General features: G+C 37.0%; 1 protein-coding gene across 1 annotated transcript in view; it reads left to right on the top strand.

Annotated features, from left to right (window-relative positions):
- LOC136863719 (uncharacterized) overlaps positions 1-24,755 on the top strand; it is a 464,789-nt gene that overhangs the window by 175,020 nt on the left and 265,014 nt on the right. Inside the window, exon 4 of the mRNA XM_067140077.2 lies at positions 8,513-8,695. Within this exon, the coding sequence (XP_066996178.2) occupies positions 8,513-8,695 (183 nt within the window). The remainder of the gene's footprint in view (positions 1-8,512; positions 8,696-24,755) is intronic.

The following is a 24,755-nucleotide window of genomic DNA, read 5'->3' as shown; positions in this document are numbered from 1 at the left end:
TCAGTGTGTTATCTCTTCTATGGAGGTAATCCCAAAACTAAGGTCTCCTATTTTTTATAAATACATAGACCTGTTTATTTTTTCAATGGTTTACATAATTTTACAGCTTGAACATTTAGCTATTTTTCTACATATTCACCATTTTGGTCAATGCATTTTTGTAGACACTGTGACAGTTTTTGTATGCCCATGTCATACCAGCTCGCCGCCATGCTATTCAGAAAGTTGTGAGTGGCGCTTTGGGAAACCTCAGGAACCAAAGTGAAGAGATCATCCTGGGTGATCTGCCATTCTTTACACATGATTTGCTCAACCTTCACGACTGTCTCAACAGAAATTGACGTTCTCCCGCTCCTTTGTTCATTCGTAGTGAATTTCAGTCCGACCGGCTGCAAACTCTCTACACCACTTACAAACATTTTTGACATCCATGCACCACTCAACATACACTTCCATCAATTGGCAATGGATTTCAATTGGTTCAGTATCTTTTGCGTTCAAAACAAAAACACTGCGCGCATCTCGCACTTGGCGGTAACATCCAACAGGAGCTCCATTCTCAATGGCTGCCGAGCCAAGACTGAGAGCCTCAGCGTGGTGTGTGCATGTTTATATGCGAGCATGGGAAACACTCTTCACAATATTGTGACCAACAGCCACATGAACAGAGTTCTGTATTTATAAAAAGTAGGAGACCTTATTTTTGGGATTCCCTCGTATATAAGAAGCAGAAGAGAAAAACTTTTGGTGGCAAAAGTAGTGAGAAAACTAGAAATAGCAGAATCTGACAGCAACACCGAACAAAGTGCAGAAGAAGAGGAAAATTCACACCATAGCAACAATGATTTACCTCTTTCAAAACTATTTTTTTTTTTCCATTAGCAGAAAGTATGATATTTAAAAATTCAGAACTATACAGCTTCCTCAAAATTCACATATGCCAGTCAACAACATTGTGTTTCATTTTTTTTTGAAGAAAAGTCTGCGGCAAGCAGTGAGTTATCTCTCGTAAAAGCCTGGAATCTTGTTTTTATGAATGATATTTTATAATGTGTCATAAATTATGCAAATTGTAAAATTGAAAGGGTGAGGGAAATTTGATAACAGTTACACAATGCTTGTAGATTCTCTATCAATTTTGCATTGTTTATAGGCACTTACAGTTCATGGTATGGGATACAGTAGTCATGTCATATTTCATGAACCGTGGGCAAAGGTTGAGTGGGCTAGTAAGTGGTCCTGAGCGTCGGGATACCACTTGCTATAGAATGGGATTGGGCACCTCGGACATATTTTGAGTCATGGCCCTTGTTGTGACCAGGCCGCAGATAGGACTGTACAATCCACCAGTGGTCCCTGACCAGTTAGAGGAGATATTCTCACTGGGAATATCTGTAAGTACCATAGCATCCTGCTTCACAAAAGAATTTATGAGCATGCTCAGAAAATTTTAAGCAAGCGCCAGACCTATGGGAGTAACGGAGTCCCATTTCCAGTGACAGGTGAGGGATCCTTGCAAATAACTTGGTGATCGAAATGGAATTTGATGGGGACCTTACAAGATTAATGGGAATTATGGAAGAAAGGAAATAGAACTGTGTCAGCAAGGAGGATGTGTCTGTTTGTGTTAGTAGTCAATGATATTTGGGTAAGGGGAAATAACGAGGAAGAGATAGGAATTATAAAGTATTCTTAACAGGTGTTCGAAAGGGAGGGGCAGAATGTGGGGTAGGACTTTACATTAGGCTATTGCATACAACATAGTTTCTGTTAGCCATGTAAATGAGCAAATGATCTGGTTAGATTTAGAAGTTGGAGGAATTATGACAATAATTGTCTCAGTGTATTCACCATGTGAGGGTGCAGATAAAGAGGTTGACAAGTTTTATGAAGCACTGAGTGACATCATAGTCAGAGTCAACAGCAAGGATATGATAGTGCATATAAGCAATTTCAATTCAAGACTTGGAAATTAGAACTGAAGGACACAAAAAGGTAGTGGGTAAAGTTAGGGAAGATATAGGAATGGGAAGCGTTTATTGGACTTCTATGCTAGTATGAGATTAGCAGTTATGAATACATTCTTCAAGCATAAGGCTATTCACTGCTATATATGGGAGGGGAGGGGCACCAGATCAATAATAGAAAATATACTTACCAACTTCGAATTCAGAAAATCTGTTAGGAATGCGCAGGTATTCTGGGGACTTTTCAATGATACAGACCACTCTGTGATCAGTAATGAACTAAGTATCTCTAGATCTAGGATAGAGAAAGTGATATCTGGATATGTCTGGATGTGTTAGTAGTCAATGATATTTGGGTAAGGGGAGATAACGAAAAAGAGGTAAGAAATTAAAAAGTAACTGGTATTAATAGGGTAAAAAGTCTCCAGGAACAGGAAATTAGGCAGATGTACATGGATACCTATGATTAGTGAAAAGTTCCAAACAATGGATAGTAAGCAGGTTCAGGATATAGAAAGAGAATGGGTGGTATACAGGAATGCTGTAGCAGAAACAGCAAGAGAATGCCTAGGAACAACTGTGTGTATAGATGGGAAAAAGGAAACATATTGGTGGAATGATGAATTAAGGCCAGCTTTTAAAAATAAAAGGAAGAGGTATCAGAAATGGCTCCAAATAAGGACTGATACAGACAGGGAATTGTACATAGATGAAGGAAACAGAGCAAGACGAATAACTCTTGAATCCAAGAAGTCAATGGAAGATTTCAGTAATAACCTGGAAAGGCTAGATCAAGATGCAGGGAAACATTTCTGGACCCTAATAAAGAATATTAGGAATTGTAGGAAAAAGGAAATGAATAAATAGGGTTTTGGGTAAGTCAGGTGAACTCGTGATAGATCCCAGGGAATCACTGGACAGGTGGAAGGAATATTTCAAAAATCTTCTCAACATAAAAGGAAATCTTTCTGGTGATATTGGGAACAACTAAGCAGGGATGAAATCACTTCATAGAATAATAAGATAATAATGGGATGTTAGTACATTTAATTGGACAAAAGCAGTAATTACAATTATCTATAAGCAAGAGAACAGGAAGGATTGCAACAACTGTCAAGGTACTTCAATGATCACTATACCAGGCAAATGTGTTAACTATCATTTTGGAAGGGAGGTCGCGATCAGTAGTTGAGAGTAAGGTGGATGAAAACCAGTGTGGTTTCAGACAACAGAGGAGCTTTCAGGTTCAGATTTTCAGTATACGCCAGGTAATTGAAAAATGCTAAGAGGCAAATAGATTGATAAGATTGAAAAACTGCGTATGTTACATTTTGTAGCATTTGAGATATTTACAGAACAATGCAATCAGACGATAGTAGTGATCGTAATCATCTCTTAAGCCCATAAACATATTCATGATTCTATCCTTTTCCATGTAGCAGAGAAATTGAGATATATCTTACCGTCACATGAAATAAAACATTTTTTAAGTAATGTAAATAGTGCAGAACTATAAGTACAAAGAATGCATACATTTTTGTAGCTTGACGTTGTTTATCATCTAACTGCAGATGATTGATTGAATGATGTGGAGCGTTTTGGTGCAATATGTAGGAACAGAGTATGTGCTATCATGTCTCTGTTTCTTCAAACACTACTCTGCCAGAGACTTGCCATCGTCTAGCAGATACAAAAGAAGTACAAATCCTAACATTTTTCAGGCAGGGGATGCTGTGGGTGTTATTCTACTGCCCCCACCCACAGGGGGACAACTCATTCTCTTTGGTCTGACCTCTTTCTGCTTGAGAGCAATTAGACTTAAATTTCTGCTGCACTCTAGTGGATGTATATTTCATTACAGGATGTTTCCTTGTGTAGATTGATGGTATAAATCACCACCTCTTGACTTAGTATACTCCTGCATTTACAATCAACATTATCTGTTGGTTTCTTATGTTCTTCTACATTCTTACCTTTTTTTACTGGTGTAAGCTTTCCCACTGTCCCTTAATTGTTTTTGTTAGACATCTTTCCACTCACTGGGGTCACTTTTCCTTTCCCTGCATCTGTTTTTCATCAACTTGTGTATACTGCTTTGAGACTACAGTAAATTACGAGTTTCCTATAATCATTCTGGTTTTGTGTATGGCTTGCTTTCTTTCTTTCTTTCTTTCTTTCTTTCTTACATTGTATGCACATTTCATTTCCTGTGTAAGTGGCATATCTTGATACTGTTGACTGTTGAGGTTGGCTTATAGTGTTAAAGAGGACTGACGTCCGTGGTGATGTTAGTGTCTATTTCTGTCATAGTTCTTAACCTGAAATAAGGATTGCCAATCCCACTCACCTCTGGTCACTCCCTTCCTTCATGGCTATGTGAGATAATAATAATAATAATAATAATAATAATAATAATAATAATAATAATAATAATAATAATAATAATAATAATAATAATAAAGCAGCGCAGGCTGGTAAGCTTCTTTTCTCCAGCAAAAAAAAAAAAAAATTATAATAATAAAGCAGCACAGGCCAACCTCCAGGTGTATCATTGTTCAGAATGAACTATTTCAGAAAAAGGTAAGAGAAAGAAAGAAAAAAAAGAAATGAATATATTTGAGAGTGGGGAGTGAGGATGAGAACCTGGGGACCCGATGCGCTAAATGATTAAAATCGCCCGCCCGGTAATTTTAGTTCAGACCTCAGTCCGACAGAGGCGTGCAATTCCCAGCAGTCTTTAAGGCAGCTGTTGCGTACAGAAGTGAAAAATAACGTTTAGAGTCACCCCTTACTATTGTCTTTGGTCTGAGCATAGCCGACGGAAGTGTAGGATCTATGCGAGTGACGAGACCCTGGGTCAGACTATTTCAAACACTTTAGAAAGGAAAATAGAAACACTGATTTGGGCTGATTCTTACATACAAGGAAGGCAGAGATCACCACCTTCAAAGATATAACATTTCCATCTTGACAACTTTAAAATTTTACTAGCTAAAGTAAAATGAATTTAGGCTTACAGGGGTCTATACCATGCATGGAGGTTGGCAACATGTGAAGGAAAGGAGGTCTATATGACACATGGAGGTTGGTGTCAAGGGGTTTGATCAGGATAAAGAAGTTTGTTTTCCAAATAACACATTTGATTTATTTAAATTTAAAATCTTATTAGAAATATTTCTGTCAGTAGAATGAGATGTAGTGGCACTGTTGGTAAACCACATCTCTCTCTCTTCATATCATGGTCATGTCCATGTTTATATCATTACAGAGTACACGAGTGCAAAAGGGATGTACTGAAACACTACCACTGGATGTCTCACGGGTGCTACACGGTATGCACTTGTCAATCATCATTTGTTCCTCTGTGTTTTTAATGGAAGTTGTCTAGTTAATTGGCGAAGTTAATGTTTTAATATATCACAACAGAAGAAAAGAAAACAAGAAAACTGGTTTGCTTGAATATTGCACTATTCCAATGTTCCAAAATGATGATCAATCTTATTCATACCATCAATTTCCTAAGGATGAACCCTTTCATAAAAAGTGGTTGCATGCGCTTCATAGACAGGACCTAAGAAATAAAAGTGCAACTTATAATATCAATGTCTGCTCGAAGCATTTTGCAGTTGAAGATTTTGTCATTACTGAAGTGAGTGAATGAAATAATTAATTCTGAGAAATAATTTTATAATAAGTTTGTAATTAGTTAATTAGCTGATTAGTTAATAATATGAGCTATTTCAATAATTTTAGCCAGGGTGAGTAGCTCGTACGGCAGAGCGCTGGCCTTCTAAGACCAACTTGGCAGGTTCGATCCTGGCTCAGACCAGTGGTATTTGATGGTGCTCAAATATGTCAGCCTTGTGTCGGTAGATTTACTGGCAGGTTGGAGAATTCTGGCATCTTGACATCTCCCAATACCGTAAAAGTAGTAAGTGGGATGTAAAAACAATAACATTCTTTATTATTATTATTCAATGAGCCCCCGTGGCTTATGCGGCAATGTGCTGACCTCTCACTGCCGAGTTCTGTGTTTCAAATCTGGGTCACTCCATGTGATATATGTATGCTAGACAAAACTGAGGCAGGACAGGTTTTTCTCCGGGTATTCCAGTTTTCCCTGTCATCTTTCATTCCAGCAACATACACCAGTTTAATTTAATTTAATTTAATTTAATTTAATTTAATTTAATTTCATTTCATTTCATTTCATTTCATTTCATTTCATTTCATTTCATCTGTCAGCCATTAATCATTGCCCAAGAGGTGAGTGGTAGGCTTCAGCAGTCGGCACAATCCCTATCCTCACCGCTAGATGGAGGCTTCATTCATTCCATTCCTGACTTGGTCGAATGACTAGAAACAGGCTGAGGATTTTCATTTTCACTATTATTCAATAATTTTTGGTGAAAGATGAAGGCATAAGGAGAATGCTGTACCTTCAATATTATCATTGATTGGCACCGGCACCTAGGAAATAATCCTGAGAGCAAGAATATTTAGAAGTAGGGAAGCAGCCATAACACCATGTGCGGTGCTGTACCCTGAATGACAGAGTGACATATAATTTCATACTGGAGCACCATCAATTCCAGACTTCCTGAACACGAAGTAATTCATCAGTTCTAAATTTAAAATATTTATATCTGTCTTATAACCTGAAACTAGGTCTTGAAACTTGTGCACTGAAGAAAAATTCAATTCAGTAGTACTGGATGTAGTCTCTGGTACTGTAGTCATACCAATATCGTGCTTTATGTACACCTCTAACCTAATGCTTTCTAAAGGCTATTTGCACTTAGAGAATTCAATCTTAACAAACACACTAAAATAAAATATTGCTACTTTTAGTCCTTCTCTTTCAGTCAGCTTGCTTCTTTCTGGATAATTTTCCACCCTTTTCCTTCAATTCCGCTTTCAGATCCTCAATCGTCATTGCACCTATATTATTTGCCATTTCTTTCAAAACATGAGTAGAATATGGTAATGTCATTTTCATGCATTTAAAGTAACAGTTGCATTTTGTTTATCATTAAATTTAGAAATACTCCATATAAGTCTCATGTAAAACAATTGAGAAGTAGAAAGCACATATGCTAGCCTAGCGGACAAGTTTTGCATGACACATCCCTATTATAATAGAGCTTCACACATGCAGATTAATAGTATCCATGTGTGGTTTGCATATATAAAAGTGGATTCTAGCTTTAACATACAATATTTTGATCAGGTTTAAAACCAGTGTACAGTACGTATTTTCATCTTTTATCTTTCTTGTCAATCCTCTTTTATCAGATTCACATTACAGTATAAAAATTAAGATGTAGAGAAAGAACAAGATGTGGATTCATAGAAATGAACTCTTTTCCACAACCACCAGCCGAGTGACTCGGACAGTGGAGTGCTGGGCTTCTGAGCCCAAGTTTTCGGGTTCAGTTCTGGTTCCGTTGGGTGGTATTTGATGGTGTTTAGGTACATCAGGCTTGTGTTGGTACATTTAATGGGACATAAAGGACCTTTTCTGGAACAAAATTCTGGTACCTCGGTGTCTTCAAAAATCTTAAAGGTACCAGTATTTATTGGGACATAAAATAACCTTCTTCTTAGCCTTTTCACTATTACTTGGGAGTCTGCACAATGTATGGATTAGGCCCATTTTTACAGCCAGATGATTTTCCTGATGTGAGGGAATGTATTCTTTACTGAGTATTTCTCTGGTGGTTGGTAGTGAGATGTTTTATACAGGTGAAGAGTTGTGTATTAGAATGAACATGAACACCCAGTCTCCATGCCTGAGGAATTAATTGTGCTTGATCTCTTCAAGTAGGATAGTAATTGTAAAAATATCTCTTAAAATTATAATATTCTATGTTCACAGATTTCATGTAGAATTTATTTTATTTAAATGAAAAAATGATTGCTATGCCTTATATTTTGTATTTTAAATGCAGCTTTAATATCTTATAGATTGTAGCGTAGCCACTGGTTTCTCCATGCAATAGATACCAGTAAGTAATAACCATACATAACTGTCTATCTGTACTGTTAAAAGCCACAAAATGAAAGCCTCAAGGTTGCCTTCTTAGTTTAGATCTGTTATTTTTGTTGAAATATGCACTATGTTGTACAATAAGGGCTATAAACATATTTAATTTTAATGCAAAATAGCATTAACTTTATGTTGCTTTTTTGTATAAAATAGAATTTAACAAATACCATTTTAATACCAAAATTTAAGATTTTTATTCACCATAAAATAAGCCCCCTAACAATTGATCTGTTAGAAACTTAACTTACTGAAGTAAATATTTAAAGCACAAACTTTGCAAATTGCTATGCTGACAGTCCTTCTGAGTTACCATTAGTCAACAACTGTGAATCAATTTTTCTTCTGGTTGGAAAACAATGGTCTTCATTTTACTCATTGGAAAACTAAAACCAGTATGGTACTGTAGAACTATTTTTATGCATTGATTATATTGACTTTGATATTTATGTTGAGATAATTTGTACAGAAAAGAAATGTTCTGTCTTTATTGTTGCAGGAAGCTTAAATGCTTGTGAAATTAAAGTGGAATCAACACGATTCAGACTTGTTGCAAGTGAGATTATCCTTAATCAGGAGCTAAATAATCTGCTTCTCCTCATTCAAGAGGCAGAAAAATGGAGAGGCACACCATGTTTTAATACTCGTGGTGGCAACAGCATGTTTGAAGATGTCAAAGAAGGTAACTGTGTTTAATTGTGATTCATGATAGAACATGTTCATTTATAGTGAATAGTGTATTGTTGGTTTTCATTCTCAGATATGAAGATTACCATCAAAGAACAGAGAATTGGTATCATTCCATGTTGATTTTTATTATGGTATGTTGTTTTTGTTAGATTTCACGGATAAATTAGGAGAACATTTGAAATTATGACCATATAATTATATGAAATACATTTTATGATCATATTCAAGTATATCAGGGGACTTATTTCTTAAAGGCATAATATTACATTAAAATTACATACTTACAAAAACAGTAGCCTACATTATACTGAGGGATGTGAGTTATCTTGAACTTACTTTGTTTTCAAGTTTCTGAATTGCAAAATTTCATTATTTTCAATGTTTCAATGTTGAAATGTAATGGCAATAATTGTTGCTAATTGAATATGTGCATTTCATTGAATATCTATAGCAGCACTGATGTTAAAGCAGGAATGTTTTAGTTTTCATGAGCATGTAATTAATCCTAGTAGGCCTACTACATATAGAGCAAAACTTTGTATTGGCCTCCATTTTACCCTGTGCCGCTTTTAACCATGAACATAATAGTCAGTTATGTCTTTTCTTCCCTCTCAGATGGTCTGTGGTTACATAAAGAAAACAACACAACAAAAATAGGACTTTGAAACAATGAAGGCCATGGTTGCTCCTGTAATTAAAGGTGAAATGGGCTCTTTCAAAGCATCTGAACAATGCTGGAATGACATGTAAAACAATTGGAGGCAATCCTGAGTTTTGAAGAAGATGGGTAACATTTTCAGTATTGGAAGGAAGAAGCTGTAACAGTACATTTAAAAAGGGAAAAAGTTAGGATTTTTTAAGTTAAGTAAAGAAATAAAGTCATCAACTTATCAGCTTGCAGAAGGGAAAGGTTGCAGTTATCCATTCAATAAAACTACTCAGCTGGAAGGAGAAGATTGGCTATATAGATTTCTTGCAAGATATTCAAGAACTTCTTTCAGGAAACTAAGAACTTTGAAGGCCTGTGCCATTAATGACAATAAAGTGGCAATCTCTAGTTTCCTTGATTAGTTGTCTGGCATTGTTGACCAAAGGATATTTAATGCTTATGAGGTGAGAATTACAGTAAATCCCTGAAGTTAAAGCCACATTCTGTCAGAGAGAGAGCAATGACAATTCGGCATAGTCACTTCAGATGAAAAGAGAGAAAATGTGATTGCTGAGATTTGTTTTTCTGCTGCTAGCTCTTGCATGTCCCCAGTGTTGATATTTCTGAGCAAACAAATGCAGCTGGAATTTCAAATTGAGCTGCCTGCCTGAGTTCTAGGTTCAAGTCCATGAGAGTGACTGAATCATGAAGGAATCTTTTATTTCATATTTCAAAAAAATTGTAGTCTTTCCCAGAGCTTCAAAAGAATCACCAGTCCTACTCTTGCTAGATGAGCATTCTTCACATACAAAGAACCTGGACTTAATCGACATGGCAAGAGAAAGAGGGTAATCATGCTATGCTTTCGTCTGCACCATTTCTATTGTCTGCTGGCATTAGACATGTCTCTCATAGATCCTCTCAGTAAATGTTACGAGCATGAAGAAAGGAAATGGCTAAGATCAAATCCAGGGAGAACGGTGACCTTGTTTTAGACAGCATCACATTTTGGAGCAGTTTATTTAAGAGCTGCAATGGTAACGACCCTCTGTCTATGGACTCAGAAAGACAGGTGTTTGGCCAATAGACAGGAACATATTTACAGCAGATGACTTTCTCCCAGCAAATCCAATGGACATTCACGGAGATCTCATAATAGAGCAAACTCCAAATACCATAATTGTGGTGGACAACAGTAGGCAATTTTAGTGGCAGTAACTGCTATCATCTTCTGCTTCAGGATCTGATGGAGATAGATTGCCATCACCAGTAGCTAGAACTTAGAATGATGGAACATTTCATCCCACATGTTCCCCAGAAAATATCATGTCATTTTGATAAGTTGCTCAGGGAAAAAGTAAAAAATCCTGCAAGAGGGGGAAAAAGAGCCATTTTGACTTCTTTCAAGGTAACACTGGTAGTGCCAAAGAATAAAACTACTTGGAAAGCCAAAAAATCAGCAAGAAAATGTCCTAATCTGACAGCAAAAGGAACACAGTAAAAAATAAAGACTGAGACCATAAAAGACTACGATGCTAAGTGTTTCTACTACTGTTAAAATTGCTCCAAATCCGCTGAAGGTTGGATCAGAAGTTCAAAATGTTTACAGTGGGTACATAATTCTTGTGCAGGTACTTATAGTGATGACAAAATTAAACATGACTACAACTTCTACATAGGGGCTGCCTGGCCGAGGCGGTAAAGGCGTACTCGGTTCGCCCGGAAGGACGTGGGTTCGAATCCTCGTCAGCAAGTCGTAAAATTTAAGAAATGAGATTTCTGCTTCCGGAGGTGCATGTGGCCCTGAGGTTCACTCAGCCTACACCAAAAATGAGTACCAGGTTAATTCCTGGGGGCAAAGGCGGCCGGGCATAGAGCTAACCACTCTACCCCATCAAGTGCCGAGGTTGCGATTAGTGGAACCCTTTACCTTCCACCACTCCCAGGGCCTTCATGGCCTGTACGCAGATGACTTAGCTTAGCTTTTAACAACCTCTACATTGACTGAAAAATGTTACTTTTCATTAAAGGGGAGAGATCTTTGTTTAATATATATGATTAATATTTCAGGTTCTTTAGTGCATATTCCCACTTTTTATTTAATTTTTGTGTGTTGTTTATTTTTGCACTGTTTTACCCTCCCTACTGGGAAAACTAAGATAAAAATTTCAATAATAATACATTTTAAATTCTAAATATAATTCTGTATGAATGTTAAGAGTTTAAATGAGTAATTGTTTTGATGTACCAACATGCTCCCCAAATCAGCTATCGTATTTTGTCCTGGGTTCCCTCATATTGTGGTCATAGCCAATATGCATCTAACAGCCATGTTGCATATACTTGCTGGGTTTAGTGACTCAGATGGTAGAGCACTGGCTACCTCAGCCCAAGGTGGCATATTCAATCCTGCAGGGGTGATTTCTCCGAGCATGCTACGCTTGCTGAGCAAGCGCAATATTTTTCTAAAGCAGGCGAGTTATAAAAAATTACAATATGTACCATATCTGTAATAGATCTGCATTATACAAATCGCATGTTGCATCATATATCTTGGTGAGTCCAACGAGGCTTGCTCGTGTCTTGGGAGCTTCAGCGGAGCTTTCGACACAGCGAGAAATGTATGCGCGCACAGGTTTCTTCTCTCCAAGGCTGGTTGCAAGCTGTCACGTTTGTAATGTGTAGTTGGAAGCTCTGGTCTGAGAGCTACATATCTAGTGTCTTGTGTCAGTGAGTAGTGTACTCTAAGTTCCTGATCATCTATTCTGAATGATTTGATGTGCTGCAGTGGGTTCCGAACCGTGCATTATTGACAGCTTGTTATCAAATCCATTTTCTCAGAGGACTATCCAAGAGAAAACAGACATTTTTAAGAATGGCAGGCCCTGTCTGGTGCTGCCAGATTTAAAGACACAGCACAGGAAGAAAAATAGAGAATATGTACCTTTTTTTCTCTGTATCTCAATATAATAATACGCACTGTTTGACAGGGTCCAAGAAACTGAATAGACTGTTTTGCTGGCCGTGTTTACTATTTTCTGCTGATAACGGTGTATGGTGTAAAAGTGGCTTTGACAATTTGAACACCTTGACACTGTCCATTACAAGACATGAGAAATCTGTAAACCATATGAAGTGTTTCTTGCAGTTAAATAGCTTTGGGCGTACAAGGATCAACCACCAGCTGGATGAACAGAATAGCATCAGTGAACAACTTCATAATGAAAAGGTAAAGAAAAATCGTGACATATTTAAACGACTGATCAATGCAGTGTGTTTTTTAGCAAAACAGAAACTACCATTTCATGGACATGATGAGTCTGCAACTTCCATAAACAGAGGGAATTACATCGAACTTCTACAAATTATAAGTGAATATGATCCTCTTCTGGCAGCTCATCTGAAAGACTGAGATGATGACACTACATTGAAAGCACAAGTTCAACACTAGATTTCTGCTGACAGTGTTCTCCAAGATTTTTTCATTCTCCGATACTGTGTTCAATATTTTACAAACAAAAAGTCTGGATATTCAGTACTGTTGCAAGAAGGTTGAGGAGCTCTTTTTAAATATCCAGTCTATGAGAGATGAAGATTTTGATAGTTTGTATGGACATGTTGATACTGAAATTGATGTTTATGGAGGACAGCCGTGCTCTAAAGATCGAAGAATTAGTGATGAACCAGAAAAACCAAATACAAACGTCTATTCAATGAAATTATTGACAATGTACTTGTCCAAATAGGAGAGCGTTTTAAATGCATAAAGAAATTTGTGTTCTTCTCGCTGTTGGATTGTGATTTGTTTGAGAAGCACAGAAATAGGTTTCCAGACTGTGATGTTACTGCCCTAGAAAAGACCAATGGGTCATTTTTCGACATTGTTCGCTTAAAAATCAAATTAAGTGTGATGTATTCATCTTCTGATTTTAAAGAGAAAAATGTTTCAGACTTAATGCAGTTTATGCATACTAATAAATTGTACATGGGTATGCCAGAAATTTTCAAGCTCATCAAATTTGTAGCAACAATTCCTGCTACTACATCCTCTGCAGAATGTTCTTTTTCAACACTGAGACGCATTAATACATATTGCAGATTGACTTAAGGTCAGGAGAGGCTATCATCATTAGCTATGTTGTCGATGGAAAAAGGGTTGCTTTTGGCCATTTGGCCATTCTTGAAGGTGTGACGTAACCAGTTTGAATGCATGTTCATGTAACCGATGATTAAAATGTTCATGTGATTTAGCGATTATTGGGTTTATAAATGTTATTCATTCAGAACTATGCATGTCCCACCCCACCAACTTTCACGAATGGGAGAGCAAGTCTGACTTTCATGACCAGCATTCGCCCCTGCAATCCTGGCTCAGTCCAGCGGTAGGTTTTGAAGGCTCTCAAATATGCCAATATTTGATAGGTAGGTATACTGGCATATGAAAGGAATCCGTTGGGACAACATTTTTGGCATTTTGGCATCTCTAAAATCTGTAAAGGTAGGTAGTGGGACATTAAGTATTATTATTGCTAATAAAAACTTACTCAGAAATTTGAGTTGGTTAGACAGCAACCATTTTCTACACATACATATTTGACATTGTCTGCTGCACTGGGGCATTTTTTCCAAGGTGGCCATTACTTCAGCTACCTTCGATTGTATGTTATATGCATTCTATTTTAGTTTCTTTGTATATTTTTATCTCAATAATACTCTTGTTTCACTGCTATTTGTCAGATAATTATTCTTTATCATAATCGTTATTGTTTATTATTAATATGGCTAAGATTCATATATCTGTGCAAATTCAGTAAGTAATAATTGTCACAGACATGTAATTAATTCATATAGTTCTATATGTGCTCATTGTGTTAAGCCGGGATGAGTGGCGCGAATGGCTGAGGCGCTGGTTTTCTGACCCCAACTTGGCATGTTCGATCCTGGCTCAGTCAGGTGGTATTTGAAGGTGCTCAATTATGTCAGCCTCATGACGCTAGATTTACTAGCATGTAAAAAAACTCCTGTAGGACTAAATTCTGGCACCTTGGTACTTCCAAAAGCACTAAAAGTAGTTAGTAGGACATAAAGCCTATATCATCATCATTGTGGTAAAGTATTTATTCTTATTATGGTTTGTATTATAACTATCATTATAATTATTCATTTATTTATTCATATCAGAAGCATTAGTACTAAAAATACACACACACATATATACTCTTACTGAATTATATACATTATAGACAAAGTCATACTTATAAAAAAAAAAACGTCTATACTACTTTAACCCAGAAATTGGAGACATCCAGTGCATTTTCAGTTGCCTGAAGTAGATCTTGTACTGTGCATGTTTTAGCGCACCTACTACACTGCAACAAATGAGACGTCGTCTGGATTGCATCACACTCGCACAATGAGGACTCGACGTTGAAATCCCACTTCTGTAGGTTGCTTTTACATCTTGTCAACCCTGCCCGTAATCTGTTCAGTGATCTCCAAGTACTCCATTTTTCCATGTGACCAGGTGGTAGTTCTTCACTTGGTGTCAGCCATTCTTCGGAGCGAGTGCAGCTTGCATGCCACATATCAATTCAGGATTACTGAGGTGTCCCGTTTAGAGCCTCTGTTGTTCTGATGAAGCTTTTCCTTCATTTGAGTCTTGGAGTAACTGGCCTGTATACATACAGAGGGTGAGCTTCAGATGTTTCCGCCTTCTTCCTCTCGTTTTTTGCTGCAACCTCTCGATGGATATCAGGAGGGGCAATACCAGCAAGATTGTACAATTTGTCCAAAGAAGTAGGTTTTACACAGCCGATAATGATGCGACAGGTATCATTTAGAGCAACATCTACCTTCCTAGCATGACTTGACTTGTACCATACTGGGGATGCATATTCCGCTACAGAGTAACATAGAGCAATGGAAGAGTTTCTCACAGTATTGGAATCTCCCCCCCCCCCCCCAGGTAGTACCCATTATCTTCCTTATAATATTATATAATATATATAATAATATTATAATATTATTTCTGGCTGCCACTTTTTGCTTGGTGTTCAAGCAGTGTTTCTGGTAAGTGAGAGCATGATCAAGGGTAACTCCAAGATATTTTAGTGTGATGCAGTGTTCTAGTGTGGTTCCTTCCCAAGTGATTTTGAGAGTTCTGTTTGCCATTTTATTTTTGAGGTGGAAGGCACAAGTCTGAGTTTTACTGGGGTTCGGTCTCAGCTGATTCTCCTTGTAGTAAGCAGACAGCACTGAAAGTGCATTAGATAATTTCTGCTCAATAGCATCAAAGCAGGTGTCTTGAGTGGTAATTGCACAGTCATTTGCATAGATAAAGCTCTGTGTTCCTTTGGGTAGCAGCTGGTCATAGGTGTAGATGTAAAACAATGACGGAGATGGCACACTTCCCTGAAGTAATCCATTCCTATGTGCTTCCCCTGAAATTCAACAAAAAATCTTCTATTTTCAAGGAGGTTCCTTATGAAGCCGGTAAGGTGGTAGTCATAAGTAGCATTATATAGTTTCATAAGGAGTCATCTATGGTTGGCGGTATCATATGCAGCTGTAAGGTTGACAAATACAGCTCCAGTGATCTGTTTCCTTTCGAAACCATCTTCGATATGCTGCGTTAGTTTCAACACTTCAGATGTACAGCTCTTCTCAGTTCTGAATCCAGCTTGCTGTGGTATGAAGATTGCCTGTAACTTATCCATTAGCCTATGGAGTATGAGTCTTTCAAGGATCTTGTACAGATGACCCATATCTTCCCACTGTCAACATTTGTTGACATAAATATATACAAAAACTATATTCAAAAGGAGCATTTATGAGATATTAAATTGATCACTGCTAGGTTGGTATCTACTGCATGAAGGAAGTATTGTTGAGGTCTGTGCCTTTTTGGTCTGCTGGTTGTTGAAGTATTTTCATGTGTGAATGAATCACAATGTCACACCCACCTCAGTAAGTTATATTTCATTATACATAATGTGAATTTCAATCATTTTTTGTACATTTCATAGCTTAGTGTATTATTTAACATGATTTTTACTAATCCTTGCTTATTAGAAGTGTATAGTTGTAGGCAAAGCAAATGGAGTGCCGCGTCAACATATGTCAACAGTGGGTATGACTGGGACCACCACATTTGTGACACCTGACTTTATTTTATTTTTCTTGGATATGGGACAGATTATTAATCTCCTTGAAGACACAGATGATGTCGTTGAGGGTACTATTTTCACACAACCACCTGAGAATGCTCTGCACAGTGATGACAGCAGTGATGTCTATGAACTGTGTGGAGATCTGAACAGACCCTCAGCACATTAGCTTCAGTCGGGAGCAGAATTGGTTTGTTCGAAACTCTTAGAAGGTGGTGGTGTGAAAGTTATTCAAGGTGCTGTTGTCGACAGTGAGGCAGAGATGTCGCTAAATGTCACTGATGAAGAACATTCTCCCGTACGTTGTACATCTACTGATGGTGACCAGTATGAGAGGCATAAACAACTTAAGGGTCAGCATAAGTAATCATTCTGTGAAAGGATGAAGAAAAGAAAAAATGGACTTCCTGAGCTTCACATGCTACATTGTAAGGGCATATTTGCAGATTTGTGCGACTCAATGTTCTTCTGCAGGGAGGCCAAGCATGAAAGTCGATTCATGAATGTTTGCCTGATGTGCAGTTTGATGGGATCTCTCATCACCTTGAAACCTAAGGCCCCCAAATCTGATGTGCACTGTGTGAAGTAGCAACTAGGAAAATATGTAAAAAGTGCAACATTGGATGCCATGTGCTCTGTTCAGAAGCATTTCACACATTTTAGAATGTGTTGTACAAAGAATAAAGCATGGTAGACGCATGGCATCTGCTGTTGTAAGTTGGGTTGGATGGTTATAATTTCGTTGTTACTGTTTCTATTCCAAATGACATTATTTTGGCCTTTTTAATAATTTATGTAGGTAATGTATCTAAAAAAATGGTGTTATGTAAGTAAATGTTAGAGAACGATGACGGATGAACTTTTTCAAAATGTCCAAGTTACCCATCCCATTCATACCCACTGTCGACATATGTTGATGTGGAATATCTTGGTGCGAAAGGTTTGGAAAACCCTTATACCACATTTCCATTATTATTCTGATTGTTAGAAACCATATTGTAAAACTATAATGAAATATCCCAAATGAAATAATTTGGGAAGGAATGGGTTCATATTACGTAGCAGATAGTCTTTCACCATGTATTTTAATTGGGAAGGTATACCTGTTATACATAGATAGATAGATAGATAGATAGACAGATAGATAGATAGATAGATAGATAGACAGATAGATAGATAGATAGATAGATAGATACAAACAAACAAACAAACAAATAAATAAATAAATTAGTAGTATTTCTTTTTACAAAACACTGTCCATGTAACACCGTCTTTTGATGTTACTCTGTCCAAGCCTCTGAAAGTCAATTGGAGGAATGTCCTGGAGTAGCAGAAGTTTTTTCCTTGAATGATGAAACAGACTTTAGAGCTAATGTCTCTATCATTAGAGAAAAGCATTTGTTTGTTAATAAGGCATATTGGAATAAATCTCTTGGACCAAGTAGAATTCCTTGGTGACATCACTGTAGAACTCCTCACGTAATTTCATCGCGACAAGAAGATCCTCCTCTGTAGACATCAGAGAGATGATTCTGACTTGGAGAATTTGAAAACTGCTGACAAAAGATTGTGTTTGCTTTAGGGCCAAGAAAGGGCATTCTACAGAATATGATGCAGCAGGAACAGTTGTAACCAATGTGCACAATTTATAAAGCTCAGGAAAACCACTACGGAGACCACTAGTCAATAGGAACTAATGAATTTTAGCCACAGTATTATCTCTGAAGTGTTCAGAAGTGAGCATTGCCCTCATTTCAGATTTAAGTCATACAATATCAAAATATTTTCTATGGACTTAAATCTATTCACTGAATTGCTCTTTAGGAAAATCACCAGAAAAAATGAAAATTTCTTACACCCAAGCATTTCAATGAAGCACAAATCTACTAATGAACAGAAGTGATATTTTAACTGTGCTAGAATAATATCACATATTTCCAAGTAAACCCTCATATACTCATCTTTAACGGAAAATGGAGTTTCTTCCTTCCTTCCTTCCTTCTTTTCCTTGGTTGATCAAATTTCTCTTCTGTTCTGTCTCAGGCATTAGCAAATCAACTGTTTCACTTTGTTGATACTTGAGTTTCTAAATAATTCACTTCTCTGGTGCATACTGCAATGTCTAAGGTCACAGACGATGTTATTTGTAACATCAGTCAATGAAAATATTTCATTAAAAACATTCAGAAGAAAACAGAAGTGAAATTCCATTAACTTCACAAGAAATTTGCTTGCCTCATTGATAGTAATGTTATCCCAGTTCTCAAGTTCCTCCAAAATACTTTCATAGAGCACTTAGAGAGGACGATATTCCACGATGGTCTGTATTAAATGGCTAGAATACTTCCACCATGTTGGAGCTAGCTTAGGAAACATTTTCTTAAGGACACTGTCCACCAGGTTGGTTCTCTTAAAAGAACTGCTAAATGCTACAAAGCCACTCATCATTGCGAAGAATATACATTATTTCTTGCATGGCACTGCTTGAGAGAGAACAAAATTAATCTTCTGTGTATAGCAGTGGGTGAATAGTCTCAGAAGCAACATCTTTTAATTTACATTGCACACCATTCAGCTGACCTGCAAGCACCACTGGTCCATCGGAAGACTAAGCAACTAAATTTTCACGGCAGTCAAACTGATCCAGACATTCAATTGAAAGTCTCACCAATGCATTCACTGTCCTATTAGAATTCACATTATAAACACCAACAAATCTTTCAACCTTTATGAATGTATCCAAATGCAATAGACAACTGTGAAAAGTTTGAAAAGTCTCATCAATCGTAATTTCTACGCATTTTGCTTCCCAAACCTAAATCTTCAATTCATCTATCATTATAGTGCAGAAGTTTCAAATTAAATTGTTCTGTGTGAGTGGAAAATGTCCTGTATATACATTCGCTGTTGTGAATTGACTATCTAATTTTTCATCAAACTCTTTTAACAATATAATTAATTCAATGTAATGTCCTCTATTTGGACTCACTAGCCTCATAGTGCCTGCAGAATGGTAACTCTTGCTTTCCCAAAATGCAGGTGACTACAGTCAGTCATTACACAATTTCACAACAACGTGGCTTTATGCAAGGGAGATCAACAAGTTCAAATTTAGTAAACTTTACAAACTGTGTGTCATCTATTTTAGATCAAAGAGGGCAAGTGGATGTCATATAGATGGACATGACAAAAGCATTCAATAGGATTGATCATCATAAAATTCTAAACAAGCTTCACAGTTTTGGTTTTAGCCCTGAAATGGTTGAATTCTTTAACTCTTACTTCAGGAATAGATTTCAATTTGTTAGTTTCAAAGGGGTAGCTTCATCTATGAACAGTGTAACTTCAGGCATAAACAAAGGTTCAAAATCAGGTCCACTGTTGTTCATTCTGTTTGTTAATTATATTGGCTCTGTATTGAAGAATTCTAAATTTCAGTTATATGCCGATGACATAAAAATTTACAGGCAGATTAATTCAAACAAAGATTTAAAAAAACTACAACAAGACCTCACAGCACTGGTTGAACGGGGAAAACACAATTCCTTTCAATTCAATGTTAAGAAATGTGAATCAATGATTTTTCTAGAAAAAGACAACCAAAAATCCATTCTTATGAAATGAATGATGATCATCATTATCGGTTTGCCCTTTCAGTGAGCCGGGTAGGGTGTTTGAAAGTGAGCATCTTCCAAAGTTGCCTATTCAAAAACATTTCGTTGTCCAAGACAGATTCCCAATTCCATCCTTTTCCCTCCACGTCCCTCAGTTGGTCCATCCATCTTCTTCTTAGTCTTCTACCTGTTATTCTCTTGGTAACCATGTGCTATTCATTCATTTAACATGCCCAAACCATTTAAGTCTAGATGTCTAGATGACCTAAGTCTTTCCACCATCGATTCATTTAGACCTAGGTTAGATCAGATCTCATTTTTTCACATGATCAAGTCGGGTCTTTTGGAGGGCAGTTCTAAGAAATTTCATTTCACAGGCTTGAATCCTACTACAATCCTTTGATGTTAGTGTGTGGGTTTCCAGGGAATATGTAAGGATGGGAATAAAATATGACTTGCACAGGGTCATTTTTGTTCTTTGTGGGACCTTCTCATCCCATAGTAGGTGTCTAACGATACTGTAAAAGTTAGAGCCTTTGGTTACTCTGTTTGTTATTTTTATCTCAGCTCTGTTATTACTAGCCATTACACTTCCTAAATAACTGAATTGGTGTACTACTTCAACTTGGTGGTCCTGTATTTTTATGTTGCATTCTGTATTATGTCTGCTGATTTTCAATGCTACTGTTTTTGATGGGTTCAATTTCATTCCATAATCATCAAACTTCTTACACCATGCATTCAGATTATTTTGCACTCCCTCCTCTGTTTAATCCCATATTGCCACATCGTCTGCAAACACCACAGCCTGAAGATCTTTATTACCTTTTCCTTTTATTTCTTTTAAAATGGTATCCATAACTGCTATGAATAGAAGACACCAAGTTTTCTAAGACTTTTCCAAATAGTTGATCTAGGAACATTATCATACGCCTTTTCAAGGTCCATAAACACAATAATTACGTCTTTTCCTCTTTTCTAGTGTTTCTTTGCCACGATCCTCAAAGCAAATATCAGATCTGTTGTGCTTCTCCAAGTCCTAAAGCCATGTTGTTCCTCTTCTAAGATAGGCTCTAGTATATTCCTTACTCTGGCTTCAATGATCTTCTCCATAATTTTAAGGCCGTGTGATAAGAGGGTAATGCCTCTGTAATTTTCACTTTTCCTTCTACTCCCTTTCTTAAAGATAGGAACTATCACCCCATTTGTCCAATCTTCAGGTATTTCGTTATCCTTCCATATTGTTCTGAGAACTCTATACAGCCACTGTATTCCTGGCAGACCAGCAGCTTTAATCATGTCAGCTGTAATTTCATCACCTCCTGCTGACTTACCACTTCTCATCCTATGGAGAGCTTGCTCTACTTCTGTCCATGTAATTGGGATATCTTCCTCTATTGTTTTCTGTCCTACATCCTCAACAGAGATCTCTTTAGGGCTATTTAGGAGCTTGTCAAAATACTGCCCCATTGTGTCCGTGATATCTTTCATATTGCGAACTATATTCCCATCTGCTGTCTCCAGAGCGGCAATTGCTTCTTTATCTGATCTTTTACTTTTTACTATTCCATATATCATTTTCATATTCCCTTTACTGTCTTCTTCCAGTTTAGTTGTAAATTCTTTTCAACTTTTCTCTTTTTCTTCCCGTACAATTCTCTTGACTTCCAACTTTCTGTATCTATATTCCTTTGCCATCTATTCCAATTTATTGTTGTCTATTTGGTTGCTGTTGATTCTTCTGTCAGACTTAGCCACATCAATAAGTTTTTTGGCTTTATTCCTTTTCATTATGGCTTCTTTCACTTTATCATTCCACCGAGATGTTCTTTTCTCTCTCACTCTTCTGCTTGTTCTTCCACATATTTTATCTGCACTACCAACCAGACTTGCCTTAAAATCATTCCATTCTTCATTACCTTTCTTTGTGTCTGTTATTGGTATTTTAGCTCTGATTTCCTCTTGAAACTACTGTTTGACTTCCACATCTTTCAATTTCCAGTCTTTTTTTTTTCTTCTTGTTTACTTTAATAATAGGTTTGGTGACTTTTAGGTCTGCAATGAGGAGCCTATGGTCCCCAGCTGTATCTCGTTATCTTGTAGCTATCCCATTTCTGAAACCACGAGTTCATCACCAGAAGTTGGTTTTGTCTACATAGATCAAGTAGAAGTTCACCCTCCTCATTTCTATTACCAAATCCATATGGACCAATAATGCCTTCATAACCTGACCTATCAGTTCCTACCTGGTCATTAAAATCCCCAATTATCATTATGTTCTCTTCATCAATGATGTCCTCTAGTTTTTCTAGGAAGCTTGCTTTTTGGTCATCGCTACAACCCTGCTGGGGAACATAAACTTGGATTACAGTTTGAGTTTCTCCATTTAGGCATATTTTAGCTTTGATTAATCTCTCATTGATGAAGGAGACATCTGTTACACTATCAATGTCTTTATGGAGTATAAAACCAACTCCATTCCTCGCCACTGCAGGATTACCACTCCAGTATAATTTATATCTGTCCTGTAACATTCTTGTGTTGCAAACTTTCCATTTGGTTTCACTTATCCCTAGGATGTGAATATGTCTACGGTTCGTTAAATCTGTGATTTCATTGCATTTTCCTGTTAGAGTGATAACGTTTAAAGTTCCAATCCGAAGCTTATTTCTATGATCGGGTCTTCTCGTGCATCTTGAATGAACATCGGGCATGACGTCGTCATTAGTTCCAAGAGTACTTGAAGTATTGTCGACATTCAGAACATGTTTCTTTCCGATGCTCGTTTTCATTTTGAAACCAACTGCATTGTACTCCTGTACTGACTTGCTAGGCCTAACGTACCGTACTAGAGGATTTTCTTTCAGGGTGGTCTCCCTTAGCCTTTGGCAGTCCCCTGCCTCACTGCAAGGCAGCAGCTGATGAATTTATGTGTTATTTCCCACACAAAGGTCTCATCTTATCCAACCTTCTAAGGGAAAACTCCTCTGCTTGCAGCTATTGGTTTTCCCTTAGTTTGCCTGGTTTGGTATCGGCCGCCAGACCCTCGGCCAGACAGTCGCAGGTAGTACCGTCTACTATCGCATACGATAGCAGAATATATTCTGACCTGACATGAATGATATCAGCCTAAAACGAGTTGAAGAAAAGAAGGATTAGGAGTGATTTTTGATAGTAATCTTCAGTTCAATATACACATAAATACGCCATAAATAAGGCCTATAGGAACCTAGGATTTCTAATGAGAAACACAAACAAATTCAAAAATATCAAAGCCATAATACAGGTATACAATTCACCTGTTAGAACAGTAATAGAATATGCCTCTATAGTCTGGAATCCATCATATATTAAACATATAAAAGAAATAGAAAATGTTAAAGCTAAATTTCTAAGATATCTGTATTTCTGTATCTCTAAAACTAGTGCAAAATATGTGGCATATGGTGACTTAATAACACATTTTGGGTTAGATATGTAGCATACTAGGAGAACATTAACGTGTGTAAAATACCTACATAGAATTCTCAGAGGTAAAGCAGATAACCGAGAGTTACTCCACCAAATAAACCTGTATGCACCGTTTGGAAGTAATAGAAATAATTTAACTTTCCTTGTTAAAAGGTCAAACACAAATCACCATATGCATTCACCATTAAACAGAATAAACGATGGTCCACAAGAAAAGTGACACAAGTCAAAATGCATCATTTTTCAGGAGAGCCATTTAAAGATTTGTCATTCTTTTGAGAGCGAGTTTCTTTTCCTCTTTCGTAAAATTGGTTATTCCTGTGATGGAGTAAGACTTAATATAATATAAGGTTTAGGAAACCATGCATAGTTGAACATCCGTGTTATTCAACCCTTGTACATATCAATAAAATGTATCCTTCTTCGACATATGACAGTTTTCTGGAAAATAATACTAGGACTATATGATAATTTTATCTTGATACATTAGTAATCATATGCATAAGTAATTATTTTCCTAATATTTTGGAATTTTAATGTGCAATGTGTTTTAGGACATTTAGACCTATTTTACATATCAAGTCCTTTAAGTCATAGAACATTTCGTAGTTCATTTCAGTGACTTGGTAAGGTTTCCCCGTCTTCTTGGCTGTACGAATTAGTGTGGCATATTGCTATGGAACATAAATGGGTCCAGATTTTAGAGATTTTGTTACCACACGTTCAATGGTTGCATGTGCACCATCGCCTTCATTCTGGCTATATCCTTTAACCAAAAATTTGGGTGTAATGGAGTTTATAAATAGTTACTCACAGCAAACAAATACATTGAAAAGATTAAGCGATACTTTTGCTGACCGCAACAGTTATCTGAATAGAATATTACATCCAGTTTTTTGCTCTCTGTGTTCTTAGTTTTCTTTTCTAAACCTTCAAGATATCTCAAGACACAGGTTCCGATTTCATTAGCACCCCGGAACCCTTCGGTCTCATCCCATACGAAACATTGGACTGTATTACACTGAAGCTCAAATATCGTAAAATTGAAAACGTTGATTTTTGAAGTGTAGTAAAAACTGGAGGCATCACCCCTGGGACAATGAAGTACTGCCTGTAAATCATATACAGCGACAATTAAATTTCTGCTCACAA

This window comes from Anabrus simplex, chromosome 2 (assembly GCF_040414725.1).
Source record: "Anabrus simplex isolate iqAnaSimp1 chromosome 2, ASM4041472v1, whole genome shotgun sequence".
Taxonomy (NCBI): domain Eukaryota; kingdom Metazoa; phylum Arthropoda; class Insecta; order Orthoptera; family Tettigoniidae; genus Anabrus; species Anabrus simplex.
Note: the sequence above shows the minus strand (reverse complement) of the source record. Positions and strands in the feature narration are given on the sequence as shown.